At 36.5% G+C, this 19,615-nt stretch overlaps 1 protein-coding gene across 1 annotated transcript in view; it reads right to left on the bottom strand.

Annotated features, from left to right (window-relative positions):
- The window catches only part of DNAH8 (dynein axonemal heavy chain 8), a 353,446-nt gene that overhangs the window by 52,780 nt on the left and 281,051 nt on the right, over positions 1 to 19,615 (bottom strand). The window contains exons 82-84 of the mRNA XM_032253336.1: positions 12,124 to 12,197; positions 9,693 to 9,845; positions 8,967 to 9,122 (exon numbers count right to left, since the gene is read on the bottom strand). Of these exons, the coding sequence (XP_032109227.1) occupies positions 8,967 to 9,122; positions 9,693 to 9,845; positions 12,124 to 12,197 (383 nt within the window). The remainder of the gene's footprint in view (positions 1 to 8,966; positions 9,123 to 9,692; positions 9,846 to 12,123; positions 12,198 to 19,615) is intronic.

Here is a 19,615-nt window from a genome sequence, read left to right as displayed (position 1 = left end):
GGACACAAACTCATCATTTTTTATGGCTGCATAATATTCCATGGTGTATATGTACCACATTTTCCTTGCCCAGTCTACCATCGATGGGCATTTGGGTTGGTTCCAGGTCTTTGCTATTGTAAACAGTGCCACAATGAACATATGTGTGCATGTGTCTTTATAATAGAATGATTTGTAATCCTTTGGATATATACTCAATAATGGGATTGCTGGCTGAAATGCAATTTCTATTTCTAGGTCCTTGAGGAAGCACCACATACTGTCTTCCACAATGGTTGAACTAGTTTACACTCCCACCAACAGTGTAAAAGTGTTCCTATTTCTCCACATCCTCTCCAGCATCTGTCTCCAGATTTTTTAATGATTGCCATTCTAACTGGCATGAGGTGGTATCTCAATGCAGCTTTTGATTTACATTTCTCTAATAATCAGTGATGATGAGCATTTTTTCACGTTTGTTGGCCTCATATATGTCTTTTTAAAAACATTTTTATGTTTTTATTTTTTTTATTATTTATTTATTATTTTATATATATATATATATATATATATGTCTTCTTTAGAAAAGTGTCTGTTCATATCCTTCGCCCACTTTTGGATGGGTTTGTTTGTTTTTTTTCTTGTAAATCTGTTTTGGTTCTTTGTAGATTCTGGATATTAGCCCTTTGTCAGATGGGTAGATTGCAAAAAATTTTTCCCATTCTGTTGGTTGCCGGTTTGCTCTAATGATTGTTTCTTTTGCTGTACAGAAGCTCTGAAGTTTAATTAGGTCCCATTTGTCTATTTTGGCTTTTGTTGCCAATGCTTTTGGTGTTTTAGTCATGAAGTCCTTGTCTATGCCTATGTCCTGAATGGTTTTGCCTAGGTTTTCATCTAGGGTTTTTATGCTGTTAGGTCTTATGTTTAAGTCTTTAATCCATCTGTAGTTAATTTTAGTGTAAGGTGTCAGGAAGGGGTCCAGTTTCTGCCTTCTGCACATTGCTAACCAGTTTTCCCAACACCATTTATTAAACAGAGATCCTTTCCCCATTGCTTGTTTTTGTCAGGTTTGTCAAAGATCAGATGGTTGTAGAAGTGGTAGATGTGTGGTACCCCTCCAGAGCCTCTGTTCTGTTTCATTGGTCTATATCTTTGTTTTGGTCTCAGTACCATGCTGTTTTGATTACTGTAGCCTTGAAGTATAGTTTGAAGTCCAGTAGTGTGATGCCTCCAGCTTTGTTCTTTTTGCTTAGAATTGACTTGGCTATGTGGGTTCTCTTTTGGTTCCATATGAAGTTTAAGGTGGTTTTTTCCAGTTCCGAGAAGAAGGTCATTAGTAGCTTGATGGGGATAGTGTTGAATCTGTAAATTACTTTGGGCAGTATGGACATTTTCACGATATTGATTCTTCCTAACCATGAGCATGGAATGTTTCTCCATCTGTTTGTGTCCTCTCTTATTTCGTTGAGCAGTGGTTTGTAGTTCTCCCTGAAGAGGTCCTTTACATTCCTTGTTAGTTGTATTCCTAGGTATTTCATTCTCTTTGTAGCAATTGTGAATGGCAGTTTGTTCTTGATTTGGCTGTCCTTAAGTCTATTATTGGTATATAGGAATGCTTGTGATTTCTGCACATTGATTTTGTATCCTGAGACTTTGCTGAAGTTGCCTATCAGTTTCAGGAGATTTTGGGCTGAGACAATGGGTCTTCTAAATATACAATCATGTCATCCGCAAATAGAGACAATTTGACTTCCTGCTTTCCTAATTGAATACCCTTTATTTTTTTTTTCTTGCCTAATTGCTCTGGCTAGAACTTCCAATACTATATTGAACAGGAGTGGTGAGAGAGGGCATCCTTGTCTAGTGCCAGATTTCAAAGGGAATGCTTTCAGTTTATGCCCATTCAGTAAGATATTGGCTGTAGGTTTGTCATAAATAGCTTTTATTGCTTTGAGATATGTTCCTTCGATATCTAGTTTATTGAGAGTTTTTATCATAAAGGCTGTTGAATTTTGTCAAAGGCCTTCTCTGCATCTATTGAGATAATCATGTGGTTTTTGTCTTTGGTTCTCTTTGTGTGGTGGATTACATTTATAGATTTGTGTATGTTGAACCAGCCTTTCATCTCTGGAATGAAGCCTACTTGATCATGATGGTTAAGCTTTTTGATGTGCTGTTGCAACCAGTTTGCCAGTATTTTATTGAAGATTTTTGCATCTATGTTCATCATGGATATTGGCCCGAAGTGTTCTTTTTTTGTTAAGTCTCTGCCAGCTTTTGGTATCAGGATGATGTTGGTCTCATAAAATGATTTGGGAAGGATTCCCTCTTTTTGGATTGTTTGGAATGGTTTCAGAAGGAATAGTACCAGCTCCTCTTTGTATGTCTGGTAGAATTCAGCTGTGAATCCATCTGGACCTGGACTTTTTTTGGTTAGTAGACTATTAATTGCTGCCTCAACTTCAGTCCTTGTTATTGGTCTATTCAAGATTTCAACTTCTTCATGGTTTAGGCTTGGGAGTATACAAGTTTCCAGGAATTTATCCATTTCTTCCAGGTTTACTGGTTTATATGCATAGAGTTGTTTGTAGTAATCTCCAATTGTAGTTTGTATTTCTGTGGAATCGGTGGTGATATCCCCTTTATAGTTTTTTATTGTATCTATTTGATTCTTCTCCCTTTTCTTTTTCATTAATCTGGCTAGCAGTCTGTCTATTTTGCTGATTTTTTCAAAAAACCAGCTCCTCAGGGAAAATGTGGCACATATACACCATGGAATATTATGCAGCCATCAAAAACGATGAATTCGTGTCCTTTGTAGGGACATGGATAAACCTGGAAACCATCATTCTCAGCAAACAGACACAAGAGCAGAAAATCAAACACCGCATGTTCTCACTCATAGGTGGGTGTTGAGCAATGAGAACACATGGACACAGGGAGGGGAGCACTATACACTGGGGTCAGTTGGGGGGAAATAGGGGAGGGACAGAGAGGTGTAGGGAGTTGGGGAGAGATAGCATGGGGAGAAATGCCAGATATAGGTGAAGGGGAGGAAGGTAGCAAATCACACTGCCACGTGTGTACCTATGCAACAATCTTGCATGTTCTTCACATGTACCCCAAAACCTAAAACGCAGTAAAAAAAAAAACAGCTCCTGGATTTCTTGATTTTTTGAAGGGTTTTTTTGTGTCTCTATCTCCTTCAGTTCTGCTCTGTTCTTAGTTATTTCTTGTCTTCTGCTAGCTTTTGAGTTTTTTTGATCTTGCTCCTCTAGCTCTTTCAATTTCGATGATAGGGTGTCCATTTTAGATCTTTCCTCGCTTCTCATGTGGGCATTTATTGCTATAAATTTCCCTCTAGACACTGCTTTAAATGTGTCCCAGAGATTCTGGTATGTTGTGTCTTCTTTCTCGTTGGTTTCAAAGAACATCTTTATTTCTGCCTTCATTTCATTGTATATCCAGTCAACATTCAGGAGCCAGTTGTTCAGTTTCCATGAGGCTGTGCAGTTCTGAGTTAGTTTCTTAATTCTGAGTTCTAATTTGATTGCCCTGTGGTCTGAGAGACTGTTTGTTATGATTTCTGTTCTTTTGCATTTGCTGAGGAGTGATTTACTTCCAATTATGTGGTCAATTTTAGAGTAGGTGCAATGTGGTGCAGAGAGGAATGTATATTCTGTGGATTTGGGGTAGAGATTTCTGTAGATGACTATTAGGTCTGCTTGGTCCAGATCTGAGTTCAAGTCCTGGATATCCTTGTTAATTTTCCATCTTGTTGATCTGTCTAATATTGACAGTGGAGAAAAACTCTTATTTATATGCACTGAGCAACTGCAATTTAGTTGTTCCTTAAAATGTGTTTTGAAAATTGCCCTAATCCTAAGATTTGCTTCATGTTTATATTTCTCACTACCAATTTTCACCTAAAGCATTTACTTTTTAAGTTGATTCCCTAAGGTTATAAACTGATTAGCTCATCTTGGGAAAAGAAAAGCCCAAAATCTTAGTAGGTGCCTTTTCTTTCACAAGTAAAGTCATTTCATCTTCTTGATATATTTTTTTAATCACCTTGGAATACTACCAGGATAGACTCAAACAGTTAGAACCTAAGAACTCATTTGGAAGACCAAAGCAAGGGGTTTTGCTAGACTTATTTGGAAAATTGAACTTCTTCAACTTAACATTTTTGAAACCATGGGGTGAGTCCTATGCAATACAATAAAAAATATTAAAAAGGATGCATTTTCAAGAAGTTTTAATATGTTGCAAAAATAAGACTTAGAGACAAGAAAAGAACAATGTGATAGTGAATATAATTAACTGTAAAAATTCAATAGATGATAAGCCTGAAGGAGATGTTCAATCAGAGGCTTCTGGGAAGAACGAAACTGAAGCTGATCTTTGCAAACAGAGAGAAGAGACTTCCAGGCTTGGCAAAGGCCATGAGCAAAACTAGGAACACAAAGCCTGTGACTCGTGGCGAAGGCTGCAGACAGAAGGTTCTACTGCAGTAGAGGACTAACTCCAGTGAGTAGCAGCAACTAAGTGTTCACATGCTTCAAGGCATGGAGTGCAGACAGATTTGAGTATTAAAACATCATTCGACAGAAGGGAGTTACTATACATCATTAAGCTGGTGAGTGATGATTTTAGCAAAACCAGTCCACTCCTCACTTAATTTGACTAATACAGTTTCTTATTTTTATTTCACAAAATATACAAAACTCTGAACTACTAGAGAAATATGGAAAACTTGGAAACATGAAAAAGTCCCTAGAACACTGATGAAAAGTTGTTCAATGGAGTCATCATTTTAATGATGTCAGAGCCATTTCCAATTTTATGGTAAGGTCTACCTTAGCAGTTCTTAAAGACCTGCAGAATCATTTCATATCTTCAAAACAAGACAACTGGAGTTAACTAACACCAATAACTGGAGCTAATATATAATGAAAAACAAGCCTCGCTAGACAACATAAGGGAAACTTTTCTAGGTAAAAAAGTTAACAGAAACAGCCAGAATCTCTGGGAAACACTATGGGCAGAGTGTAAAAGATAAACCTGTATCATATTATAATAATTATTCAAAGACATTTAAATGGGGAATTTTACAATCATGTCTCCCCAAAGCAAGAACTTTATATACACTGATAAATTTGAAAGGAATGCTTATCAAGGCTGAAACTTGAGAAACAAAACAAAATGTAGGGGAATTAACACTTTTCTGACTGAATAACTGCTAATAGTGAGATTCCTTGGGCCCTGTTGATAGGGCCCCTTTTATTTAATATCTAAATAATTTTTAAGAGCCATGATAAAATTACCAAGTTTGCAACTGCCACTACACGCCCTTAGAGAGCCTAATCAATAAATTTAGTTATAAAAGGAAAATGAAAAACAAAAGAATGCCTTACCTCACAGAGTTACATATACACTCTTTGAAAAGTCAGAAAGATAGACACAGTTCAATATGGACAAACAAAGGTGACAGGGAGAAAAACCTCCAGACTATGGAATGGATGTAAAAATGATTTAAGACTCTTCCCTTAAGGGTTGTGGCCGTTTGGCCACCATTTTCAATTCTTGCTACACATTAAGATCACTTGGAAGTTTTTAAAAAGCCTGAGCTCCTTCTTTTTGGCCTTCCAGGGATTCTGACTGAAGTGTCATGTCCTGGGGCCCAGGCATTGGCTGAGAGGACCATTGATTAAGACATTTACTTGGTCCAATGCACATCTCAAAGAGTGCCACATTGACAATCAATAGGAAAAAAATAGCCCATAGAATGTTATCCTGATCTTCTGCAGGAGCTGTTAGGAGGTGGCTAAAAATTTAATGATTGAGTTTCAAAAGACCAAGATTTTGGAGGAGAATGTGCTAAAACAATAAAAAAATCCCAAAGGGTGAATGTGGGCTTGCTCTGAAATCTAGAACAATGCTATATTGAAGTGCCCAGGAAAGTGTAGAGACAGAACACTGAGGCCAGAGAGAAGCTTCCCTCCTAGGTAATCTTCAAAAGGATGCTGAACCGTTCTCAGGGAGTGGCAGCCAAACTGAGCCCAGGCACACACCAGGGTCCTTGGAGTAAAAGGCTCCCATGGGGAGGGCAGAAGGGCCACTGGCAAAAGCAGAGACATCACTGGACTGCAGCAGGGGTGGGAGCTTCAGCAGAAACTTCCCCTCTCAGGGTAGCTGCCAGTGCCCTATGTGGATAGTAAGTTGCTGGAGGAGAGGGCGAGTGTAGGGGGAGCAGAGCTTAGTGCAGAGTTGCCTTGTGCATCTATGCATGTTCCCATGGTAGCACCCAGGGCACCCTCCTCCTGGGATAGCCTGCTCCCACCTCAAGAATAAAGCAAACCACGCCCTTCTCCACCACTCTTCTGCCCAAGTTAACCTTGACCAGCCAAATCTACTTCCCCTTCTCCCAGGAAAGGAGAGGTGCTCATTTTGTTCCCTACAACAGAAGTAGAATCCACATATCATGCCTATCAATCTGGGTAAGCTGATGGCATAATGCCACCCAAACCAGGATTCAATGGGAGAAATTACATTTTTTACTGGAGAGCAGACAGGGAGTTGGCTGTTTCACTACTGGGTTCTGCATTGTCATGTGGAATGAACTCCAGCATGAACCCTTCTGGAGCTTCAGAGTCTGTGCCTACTTCTTTTTTCAATCTCTGCAAGAACAAAAGTACATATAACATGTTTGTCTAAAACAGGGATACCTGCTTTAATTTGGAGGACTCAATTAATTAATTAACAGATCAGATGTTTGGCTCTTATACTCATCACTAGAAAGACAAAGAAACGTTAAGTCACAAACTACCTAATCCACAACATTCCTTTCTGTAGCAGTTGAGTCTCAGATGTTCAGGTGCACACAAATCACATAGATGTCTTGGAGCAATGCAGACTGATCAGGAGAGTCTGAGGTGGGAGCTGAGATCCACCTCCAACAAGGTACCAAGTGATGTTAATGCTTCTGACCCAAGACAGCAAGTCTCTAAAGAATTTTGGATTTGTCTATCAAGCTGGCCCTATCCTAACCAAGGAAAAAAAACGTATTTAGGCAAAATCACAGCAAACATTTCTGTGAAATTTCTGAAACACAGTCTAAAATTCCTGGGAGATTTTGGAAATATCACAGTAAACATTTCTGAAACTGATGAAAAAGAATTACCTAGACTCAATGTATTATCACAGAACTGGATGACAGAATTGTAGAAACTGAAAAAACCTTCAAAGCTCACCTACTTCTGCCTCTAACTGCGCAGATGGGAAAACAGAGGACCTGAGAGAGATGTCACTTGATCAACTGATTCCAGCTAACTGATTTCATAGCAAGCATGAAAGTCCAGGCCTCCTGACTCTCAGTGAAGTGTTATTTCTAGCCCTCTATTATTTGATTTTGAGAAACATTCAGACTTTTATTCTTGGACACTCCACTAGCAACTTTACCACTCTAGTGGTGAAAATATCTTTTCTCCATTTTAACCGAAACACATGTGGTGTTAAGTGCAAGGGCACTTTAGCCCCATGACTGGACCATGGTCCTGTTGCTCTTCTTCCCTTTAGCACTTGGATAATGGCCACTAAAAACACAGGGCACCACATTAACCCTATGGAAAATACCCCAACCAGCTCTCCAAGATAAGCATAGTGGAAGAGTTGAATCATCACGACTGGGAACAGAATCATAAAATTGGGAATGAAATAACAGAGTTAAAGCAATATTTGCATTACAGTGTGATAAGGTCTAGCAAAGTGAACAGTTCCCAGATAAGAACGCATGAAATAGGCTCCAGTGACTTGAAAGCTGTAATTGACAATCCAAAGGCCACAATGGAACTTAGTAAAGATAACCACCAGCAAAGCATTTAATTGGATTTTAACTCTTTCAGGGTTAGGAGACAAACACCACAGGCCTCTCTGTTGGGTAGCCAGGAACCTAGTAAAGTGGTAAGGATCATGAATCAGGGGTAAATGCACACAGTATTTTCTCAGGTGAGCAATAAGTTCCCCTCCATCTTTGGATAGGCCAGGGAGAGGTAACGTGAAGTCCTGCACATCACTGTGCACAGCTAAAAGCATGACTCCTGGGATATGCCAACTGATTTATTTTGTCCTTCATCCCAGCCTCATGGAAGAAAGAAATTCAGGAAGGGGTTGAAGGAATCTCTTCAATTCTCTGTGAAATAAAGGAATAAATCAAGTGCATTGAAAGTATATAGTTTTTGAATTGCAGAACAAAATATAAAATTCAGATGCAGAACAAAACACTAACAATAATTTTAAAAATCATAACAGACAAGTTGCTTGGTAACCTTAAAATTATTAAATTACCACATCAGTACTAAGACTGTAAAAGCAAACAGCAAATGACATAAGAAAGACAAGGAGCTGCTGTTCATTCTCCTCCTCCGACATCACCACCACTTTTACTATCAGGTAATACAGAGTCACAACATACATAAGTCAGAGCCAGCCAACCCTAGTTCAGCCACTCCTACTCAACCACATTTAAAGAGCACTCAACATCTTTGAGATGGTGATAATCCTATCTTGAAATGTGGTTGTTAGTGTTACAGGAGATGGTTCACATAAAATTCTTGGCCAGCACAGGCACTTTCAAAACCAAGCTCCTATCTTTATAATCCATTTGCTCATTCTACAAATATTTATTGGGCTCTGACAATCCCCTGTGTGCGGTTGTGACAGTGGGAGAGTCAGCAGTTACAAAAAAAGACAGTCTTCACCCTGGAGAATTTTACATTCCAATAGTCAGGGTTGGGGGTTGGGGCAGGGGGCACACACAAAATAAATAAACACATATACACCATGCCAGGTGGGGAAAGAGCTATGAGGGAAAACACAGTAAGGAGAGAGAGTGGCAATGGATAGCAGCTTCCTGGAAGGCCTCTCCAATGAGACCACAGCACATCATCAGCCATCCCCTGACTGTGAAAACTGCTTTTCATAGTTACCTGCACAGTGGAGTGTAAAAATGCTACTGTGTAAAGCATCGGCTTCCACATGGGTAAATTGCTGATGTCCAGAAGGTCTTGATTAATTCCAGCAAATGTCCTTTTCAAACCTGCACGTACACCTTGGGGTGGCTCATTAGTGAATTTGAGAGAAGTCTGTCATGAAAAGAAAATGGTTGTTTTGTTTCTGTAAGTTACTATAAAGAATAAAATAGAAATCGCAATATTAGGCTGAGTATCTTTTATCTGAAATGCTTGAGACTAGAAGTGTTTTGGATTTCAGATTTTTTTCAGATTTTGGAATATTAGCATTAAATTATTATATGAGCATTTCCTTTGAGCATTATGTTGGCACTGAGAATGTTTCAGATTTTGGAACATTTCAGGTTTCGATGATCAGATTTAGGATGCTCAATCTGTACTTCAGAAAACAGTATGCTTATGGTACATAAAGTGTGAGCAAAGTCCAGCACTGTATAAACTAAGTACATCGATCAGAGCTGAAACTCAATAAATTGGTACCGAGTCTTAGAGCTCTTCTTGGAAATATTTATTATAGTCTAACTTTGATGTCAAGATTTTGACAGTTATAGTATTACAGTATAAGATTTTGCAGTCCAGACTCTACAGGACCAAAAAGCCCTGTTGTGTTCCCATCTTTCAACAGTGTCAATTATGCCATCTTTATTTCTATAACTCTCAATGAAAAGACATCTAGTAACAAACCTGAAGCAATGTAATTGGAAATCTATCGTGGGGCTCCGTAGTTATCCATACTCGGAAAGAATCATCACTGGCTTCAGTGGTAATAAGCGTCTCTAGCAACTCCTCCATGAATTCCAGGCCGAGGTGGCAATTTTGCAGTAACACCCAACCACCCTGTATCCAAAAATGAGTTCATATTTATTTCTTATAACATTTTTGCTATGATTTTAATAAAGCAAAATGTACAAATTATTTTAAAAGCCATGTGAATACTCTTGAACACATTTTTTAAAATTATATGTCAATACAGACATTTCTTCTGCTATTGGTACAAGCTAATTACTTAGAATCAAGTGGGTTCAAAATGATTGTATTCTGCCACCCCTGGCTCATAAAGGAACAGAAATTAAAACTTGAAGGCAGACTTGTGTATAAGTACAGTGTGTGCACCATCTAATGGTGGGAACAGGTATTTTGGAATCAGTAACTTAAGTTGCCCTGCCTAAGGTAAATTAGAACTGACTCACTCCCAAAACCAAGAAGACAGGTTCATAGTCATTCATAGTTACAAAGAAAGATACACATAATCTCATGAAAGTTGGAGGCAATACATTTGGCGACATTTACCACCATAATGCTGAGCTTTATTCTTTACCATCACTCCTCTCACACATTCCTGAAACCACATAACTTATTAAGCACTTTCTTACTTGATAAAACTACCTTAAACAATATGTCACAAAACCATCACTGCCCTGTGAGAACATAGTTTCTTCCCCAGACATTTTAATACCCTTATATAAGAATCAGCTGGGCGGGCGCTGTGGTTCAGTCCTGTAATCCCAGTACTTTGGGAGGCCGAGGAGGGCAGATCACGAGGTCAAGAGATCAAGACCATCCTGGCCAACATGGTGAAACCCCGTCTCTACTAAAAATACAAAAATTAGCTGGGCGTGGTGGCGTGCACCTGTAGTCCCAGCTACTCGGGAGGCTGAGGCAGAAGAATTGCATGAACCCGGGAGGAGGAGGTTGCAGTGAGCCAAGATCACACCACTGCACTTCAGCCTGGCGACAGAGCGAGACTCTGTCTCAAAAAAAAAAAAAAAAAAAAGAAAAAGAAAAAAAAGAATCAGCTATATTGGACTACATAAAACTACAAAATAGCATGATAAATATATAGCAAAGCGTATATACTTGTATATCAAATGTAAGAGAAAATACAACTTACACCGGCTTAACTAGCAAAGGGGATGTGCTGTCTATACAACCAGGGTTTCAGAGGAAGATGGCATTCCAGATTAGTCTGTGTCATCATGGACCCACTTGCTTTCTGGTTCCTCACTCTGCATTTCACAATGCCGGCTTTATCCTAAACGTGGTGTCCCTTAAGGCAGCAGCGTGACTGCACCTGCTCATGTTTGGTTTTCTTTTCTGATTATGCCATATTATCAATATGTGCCCCATTTTGACAAACAGAGCATGGAAGTTATAAAGGCTAGTATTCCAAAGACGGTTAATGTGAACAGAGTATTTAAATTAAAAAGCTTTACAGTCACAGAATCTACAGAAATTTAAGGACCAAAGTTAAACTGTCAAATCACTCAATAGAGTAAAAGAGTTGATCCAAGTAAAAATAATTATGTATAATTGCTTTGAGATATACATGTCTAAATTAAATTAATTATTGAATTTAATTAAGTGATAAAGATTAAGGCTTAGGGCATTTGAGAATTAATGACTAGCTGGAAAATTTGATGACCCAAGCAGAATTTTAGCCCATTAACCTCTCTGGTCATTAATTCCCAGGGAAAAGCTGCACCAAAGTTTGTACAGACATTCTGAGATCAAAAGCTTAAAAATAAACCAAGATCTCATTTTATTTTTATAAATGGTATAATTTCTTATTACAGCTGAAATGGCTATCTACAGAGCATTTCTAGAAAATTAATGACCTGTGTATTTATTCGGTGTGATGGGAAATATTTCTCAACACTCCATTCAGCTTGCAATTTTCAGTGAAAACCATTATCAATATTTAAACATAACATCCTTAAATATTTCTTATTTGCATGAAACTATCCATTAATGAAAAATGAAAGTCTGCCTTTAACTGAAAATGGAGATTTAACTGCCTCAATCTGTCACTTCTTAAGTACCACCTATTAATATTGATCATGAAATTCCAAGACTGCTAGAGCTGCATTCTTAGAGACCAGAAGGTGTGTCTCCCAAATTATAAAACAAACAAAAAATCAGTGAAGATAAAATGGAACATATACTATAGAAAATGGAATAAGCTTTCCACGGGAATATCAGGAGGAAACTAGATTGAGCTTTAAAATTCACAGGTCATGATAAGCAAAAGTGGAAAATCAAGATTGAGCATCATGAGAAGAATGTGGTAGCATCCATTACTGTGTTGTGGCAGGAGCAGTTGTTTCTTGTCACATACCTGCTGCATTGACATCTGAATCAGCTTCCGAGCATGTACTTCTTGTCCTTGCCCCATTGAGATTGTTCTACATTCTGTAACGTAGGAGAAAGTTCACTATGATCAAACATAAATCTTATAGCAGAATTAGAATGAAAAATTAATTTCTGAATGATTATAGACTCCTTCTATTGTTTCTAAGAAAAAAAAATTTGCTGTTCAAACAGGCCTGGCCTTTGGTTTTGTGGATCAGAGAAATGCATGAAGCAGAAACCTGGAAAGGTGAGGGTAGGGGGCGGTCAGGAATGTTTTTTGGTAAACATACTTTTTTATGTACAAATTCATGTCACAATCATAGAGACCATTTACTTCTTCTTTCCAATATTGATGATTTTATTTCGTTGTCTGGTCTGATTGCCCTATCTACTACCTCCAATATAATGCTGAATACAAGTGGTGAGAGTAGACATCTTCATCTTTCTCCTGATCTTTGGGAGAAGGCATTCAGTCTTTTACCATTAAGTGTGAAGTTATCTATGAGTTTTTTGTAGGTGCCTTTTATCAGGCTGAGAAAATTTCCTCTTATTCCTAGTTTTCTAAGCATGTTTATCAATGTTTTCAATGCTTTTTTTTTCTTTTTTGCATCTGCAATGGGGTAAATGTTTATGCTCCCCTAAACTTCTTATGTTGAAACCTAAATCCCAAGGTGATGGTACTAGGAAGCAGTATTAGGAGTGAGATTAGTGACCTTATAAAACATGCCCAAGAGAGGCCTCTTGTTCCTTCCACCATGTAAAGACACAATGAGAAGGCATCTATGAAATAGGAAACAGGCCCTTATCAGATACTGAATCTGCCAGGGTCTTGATCTTGGACTCTCAACCTCCAGAATGTTGAGAAATAAATTTCTGTGGCTTATAAGCTACCCAGTCTATGGTATTTTGTTATAGCAGCTCAAACATACTAAGACAGCATCTAATGATATGATCATGTGGTTTTGGTGTGTTATTCTACTAATATGGTATATTACATTGATTGATATCCACATGTTTAACAAATCTTATACTCCTGGGATTATTCACTTTGTCGTAGCGTATAATGTTTTTATATGGTACTGCGCTTGGTTTGATGGTATTTTGTTGAGGATTTTTCTTCTATGTTCCTAAGGGATAATGGTCTGTAGTTTTTTTGTGTGTGTGTGATGTCTTTGCCTGCATTTGGTATCATGGTAATACTGGTTTCAGAATGAGTTAAAAAGTGTTCCTTCCTCTTTTATTTTTTAGAAAAGCTTGAAAAAAACTAGTGCTATTCTTTAAAAATGTGCTGGAAGTCACCAATGAAGCCATCTGGGACTGAGATTCATTTTGTGGGAATTTTTTGATTATTGAATCAAAAATCCATACTTCTTATGGCTCTATTCAGAATTTCTACATCTTCTTGAGCCAGTTTCAATAGTTATCTCTTTCTAATCCTTTTTCCATTTCATCTAGGTTATCTAATTTTTTTGCATAATTGTTCACAGTATTCCCTTAGGATTTTTTAAATTTTGGTGAGGTCAATAGTTACATCCCTCTTTCATTGCTGATTTTAGTAATCTTCACTTTCTCTTCTTCATTCTTGGTTGGTTTAGCTAAATATTTGTCAATTTTGTTGATTTTTCAAAAAAGATACTTTTGGCTTCTTGATTCTTTATTTTTCTATTATCTGGCTTTTTTCACTCAAATATTTATTATTTCCTTTCTTTTGACTACTTTGAATTTGGTTTGCTCTTCTAAGTTTCTTAAGGTAGAAAGTTGCTATTAATTTGTAATCTTTCTTCATTTAATGTAAGGAATGAATATTTGATATCTTTTCTGAATGGCCTAGGGGAAAAAAAAAGATTGATTGGCATTGAAAAAGTGAGAAATCTTCCCAACTCAAGTAAGGAAAGGGGCCAATGAGACGAGGCAGAATAGGCTGAGTTTTTAGAGGTAGGGGGCAAGAACTGCCAAGACATCATAAGAGGGACACTCCAGAGAAGCATGTTTGCAGGGAACATTGGAGGAAGTGTTGCAGCTGATACAGTGTAATTAAACTTTGGTGGTTTGGGCTTCGTTTTAATTGTTTGTATTTGAAAGACTTTAGTAAAATTTTGACTGGCTTTATATTCCTTTCCAAAATTAGGCTTGTGTCCTTCCACATTTCTTCCTTTTTAGGACTTTTTATTTCTAATTAAATAATATATGTTCACATTAAAAGATTTGAAAAAATACAGGAGAGTATAAAGAAGGAAATGAAAATCAGCAGTATCCTTCCCTAGAGATCTTTATTCTAATCCTTTAACATGCATAATCCACAATCCCTTACCTTCATTTCAAAATTCAGAAAGGTCTGAAAATGGAAAATCAGCTTTTGGAGACAAAAGCTGACCCGAACAGACGTGAGGCTATGCGTAGTCTTTATTTATCCCTATCTTCCTGAATATTTATGTTCTTACCTGCAGTGTGTTACATAATACATGGAAAATCACCTTTCTAAAAATCAGAAAATTCTGATTTCTGAAACATATCTGGCCCCAAGAGTTTTGAATAAGGGTTGGTAGACTTATTTATATTAAATTTTATATACATATATATGTATTATACATTTTTTTTTTGAGACAGAATCTTGCTCTGTCACCCAGGCTGGAGGGAGTGGTGCAATATGAGCTCACTGCAACCTCCACCTCCCAGGTTCAAGAGATTCTCATGCCTTAGCCTCCTGAGTAGATGGGATTACAGTCATGCACCACCACACCCAGCTAATTTTGTATTTTTAGTAGAGATGGGGTTTCTCCATGTTGGTCAGGCTGGTCTCCACCTCCTGACCTCCGGTGACACCCACCTGGGCCTCCCAAAGTGCAGGGATTAAAGGCATGCACCAGCGTGCCTGGCTCCAGTGTGTAGTCTTTTATTCCTCAGCCCCCTCGCACCTTTTCTCCTGAGTTCCCCAAGTCCATTGTATCATTCTTTTGTGTCCTCAAGGCTTAGCTCCCACTTATGAGTGAGAATATATGATGTTTGGGTTTCCATTCCTGAGTTACTTCACTTAGAATAATGGTCTCCAATTCTATCACGGTTGCTGCAAATACCATTATTTCATTTCTTTTTCTACCATACAGATGTTTTAAAATGCATCCAGTTACAGTATGTATCTTGTCTCTTTGGTTTTAGACTCAGGTATTATGATTTAAAAAGTCTTAGCCACTCAATAGTATATAACTAATTGAATATATTCTTTTTCTTCTTTTATAGTTTAATTTAAAGCACTTAATGCCTTAATCAACCTAGAATTTATTTTAGAGTTTAATGTGAGGTAAAACTTTTATGTTTTCTAAAGTTAACCTGTTATCTCAATGCTGTTTACTGACTAACCCATTTTTTCTCCACTGATTGGAAATGCAAATCTTATCACATATTAAGCTATTGTATATACAAGAATCTAATTTTGGCACTTTCATTTTGCTCCATTGATTTGTTTATCTACTCTACACCAGTTATATGCTGATTAAATTATTGCCATTTGATAACATTTAAAAAATCCGGTGGTGCTGGTTCCCCATTATTCTTCCCCCCCCATTTCAAGTTTTCTTAGCTATTCTTGTCCATTTACAATCCTACAAGATCTAATATCCCTCTACTATCCAGCTAGAAAACAATGCTGTTTGAGCTTCAATTAGAATTGCTTTCAATTTATAGATTAATTTAGGGAATTTTGACATCTTTACAATATTGAATCTCTATGCTGGGAATGTGGCTTACCTCTCCATTTATTCTAACTATTTTTATGTCTCTAAGAAAGCTTTATAGTTTTCTTTAAATGAGTATTTTAAGAATTATTCCTCAGTTTTATTTTTTATTGCTATAATGAAGAGGAGTTTTACATCTTATTTTACAAGAAAGTATCATTTTTTGTATATTTATTTTGTAAACAGTCACCTCACTGAACTATTAGACTATTAAGTCTAATAGTTTTTTCATTGATTCATTTGTTCTTCGTTAGACAATTATGTTGTCTAAGAATAATGTTGATTTTGTCCCTCCTTTCCAGTAGTTACATCTGTTATTTATGATTCTTTCAATACATTAACTGTATCTTCTACAATACAATGCTAAATAACAGTGGCAATAGCAGACATCTGTATTTGACTTTAATGGATATGTCTGTAAGTATGATATTGATGTTTGGGGTTCACAATCATTACCATATAAATAACATATCCTCTGTTCCTACATTTCAAAAGTCAAATATAAGTGTTGAATTTCTATAAAATGCTTTTATAGCACCCATCAAGATAACAGTATAATAGCTTAAGGAAAATTCTTTCTCTTATTGTTGTGATGAGATTTCTTAATACTGCATCTTCTTATATTTGTCCATGTGTTTGAACTTGGACAAGGTACATTATTATTTGCAAGTTATTTTTTGATGTTCTACTGAATTCTTTTTCAAAGTCATATTCTGTTTTTCATTAACATATAATGATTGTACATATTTATGGGGTACAGTGTGATGTTTCAATACATGTATACATTGTATAATGATCAAATCAGTTAATTAAGATATCCATCACAACAATTTTCATTTCCCTGTGTTGAGAGCATTCAATATTCTGTCTTCTAGCTATTTTGAGCTATATAATACATTTTTTACAATAAATTGTTGTTAACTATTCACTTTACTGTACAATGAAACACCAGAAATCATTCCCCCTCCCTACTACCCTCCCTCAGTTTCTGGTAGCCACTATTCTGTTCTAATTCTAAGAGATCAAATGCGTTAGATTCCCAAGAGTGAGATCATGTGGTATTTGTCATTCTATGCTCAGCTTATTTCATTTAGCATAATGCCCTCCATATTCATCCATGTTGTCACAAATGACCTAGTGCCATTCTTTTTTATGGCTGAATATTATTCCATTGTGTATATGTACCATGTGTTTTAATCCATTCATTTGGTGATAGACACTTAGGTTGATTCTATATCTTGGCTATTATGAACAGTGCTGCAGTAAACATGGGAGTACAGATGGATACCTCTTCAACATACTGATTTCACTTCCTTTATTTTTTAAAAAAAATTTTATATTTAAAACAAAAAAAATCCTGTCAAAGTTTTCTTAATGATTCCATCTCTTTTGGATATATACTCAGTAGTAGGACTGCTGATTCATAGTCTAGTTCTGTTTTTAGTTTTTTGGGGAACTGCATAATACTCTTCAAAGTACTAATTTACATTTCCACCAATGCTATATGAGGGTTCGTCTTTCTCCACATCATTGCCAGCATGTGTTACTGTTTTTTTTTCATGCAAGCCATTTAAATTGGAGCGAGATGATATCTCACTGTAGTTTCGATTTGTTTGTCTCTGATGACCAATTATGTTGAGCCCCTTTTCATTTATCTCTTTGCCATTTGTGTGTCTTCTTTTGAAGTGGTGAAAGTGGGCATCATGGTATTCCTAATTTTAGAAGAAAAGTTTTCAACTTTTCCCAGTTTAATATGATGTTAGCTACGGGTTTGTCATATATGACCTTTATTGTGTTGAGGTACATTCCTTCAATACCTAATGAGTTTAGGATTTTTCTCACAAAGGTATGTTGAATGCTTTTCTGTGTCTATTGAGATGATCGTATGGTTTTTGTCCTTCATTCTGTTACTGTGATGTATCACACTTATTCACTTATTGATTTACATATGTTGAAACATCCATGCATCCCATTTGATCAATGTGAATGATCTTTCTGATGTGCTGTTTGATTTGGTTTGCTAGTATTTTGTTGATAATTTTACATCTATGTTCATCAGGGATATTGGCCTGTAGTTTTCTTTCCTTGTTGTTTCCTTGTGTGTTGATATTAGAGTAATGCTAGTTTGGAATTGTTTGGAATAATTTGAGAAAAATAGGTGTTATTTCTTCCTTAAATGTTTGACAGAATTCCATAGTGAAGCCATCAGTTCCTGTTTTGTTTTTTTGTTGTTGTTGTTATTGTTGTTTTGTTTTATCCAAAAACAAAATTAAATTAAATTACTTAAATTACTGATTAAATATCATTACTCATTATTGGCTGTTCAGGTTTTCTAATTCTTCATGATTCAATCTTGGTGGGTTACATTTGCCTGGAAATGTATCCATTTCTTCTAAGTTTTTCAATTTGGTGGCACATAATTTTTTATAACAATCTTTAATGATCTTTTATATTTCTGTGGTATCAGTGATGTTGTCTCCTTTATATCTGTATTTTTTTTTTTAGTCATATCTCTTTTTTTCTTAGTCTGGCCAAAGATGTATTGATTTTATCATTTCAAAAATCATTGCTTCATTTTGTTGATCATTTGTACTTTTTAAAATTTCTATTTCATTGATTTCTACTCCGATCTTTATTATTTCTTTTCTTCAAATTTTGAGTTGAATAATTCCTTGAAATGTAACAATAGATTGTTCACTTATGATCTTTTTACTTTTTGGTGTAGGCATTTATTGTTCTAAAATTCTTTCTTTGAAGTACTTTTGTTGAATTCTGTAGATTCTGCTGTGTCATATTTCCATTTCCATTTGTCTCAAGAAATTGTTAAATCTCCTTTTAAATTTCTTCTTTGACTTATTGGTTATTCATGAACATACTGTTTAATTTCCATGTATTTGTACAGTTTCCAAAGTTCCTACTATTATTTTTAGTTTCATTCCATTGTGGTCAAGAAAGATACTTGGTAGGTTTCCAGTTTGTTGTTTTGTTGTTGTTGTTGTTGTTGTTAAGACTTGTTTTGCGGATTTACATATGATCTATCCCGGAGAATGTCCCATGTGCTGTTAAGAAAAATGTATATTTTACAGCTATTGGATGGAATGTTCTATAAATGTCTGTTAGGTCGCTTTGATTTAGAGCATGGTTTAACACTGTTTCTTTGTTGATTTTCTGTCTGGGTGATTTGTCCATTGCTGAAAGTGGGATGTTGAAGTCCTCTACTATTATTGTATTGCAGTCTATCTCTCCCTTTAGGTCTATTAATACTGCTTTATATTCTTAGGTTCTCTGATGTTGGGTGTGGGTGTGTGTGTGTACATGTGTGCACACACCCTTGTTGTATTTACCCTTAGTCACTTTATAATGGCCTTGCCTCTTTTACAGTATTTGGCTTATAGTATGTTTTATCTGAGAGAAGCATAGTTACTCCTCTTCTTTTTTTGGTACCCATTTGCATAGAATATCCTTTTCCTTCCCTTCATTTTCAGTCTGTGTGTATCCTTACAGGTAAAATGAGTATCTTGTAGGCAGCCTGTAGTTGGGTCTTTTTAAAAAATCCATTAAGCCACTCTGTGTCTCTTAACTGTAGATTTTAATGCATTTACATTCAAGGCAATTATTATAGGTAAGGACTTACTACTGCCATTTTGTTACTTGTTTTCTAGTTGATTTGCAGATCCTTTCTTCTTCCATTCTTCCTCTCTTGCAGTCTTCCCTCGGTTGGGGTTAAGTGATTTTCTTTAGTAGTAT

This window comes from Sapajus apella, unplaced genomic scaffold (genome assembly GCF_009761245.1).
Source record: "Sapajus apella isolate SASKATOON/1434 unplaced genomic scaffold, GSC_monkey_1.0 scaffold83, whole genome shotgun sequence".
NCBI lineage: Eukaryota > Metazoa > Chordata > Mammalia > Primates > Cebidae > Sapajus > Sapajus apella.
This window is presented reverse-complemented; position numbering and strand designations above follow the sequence as displayed.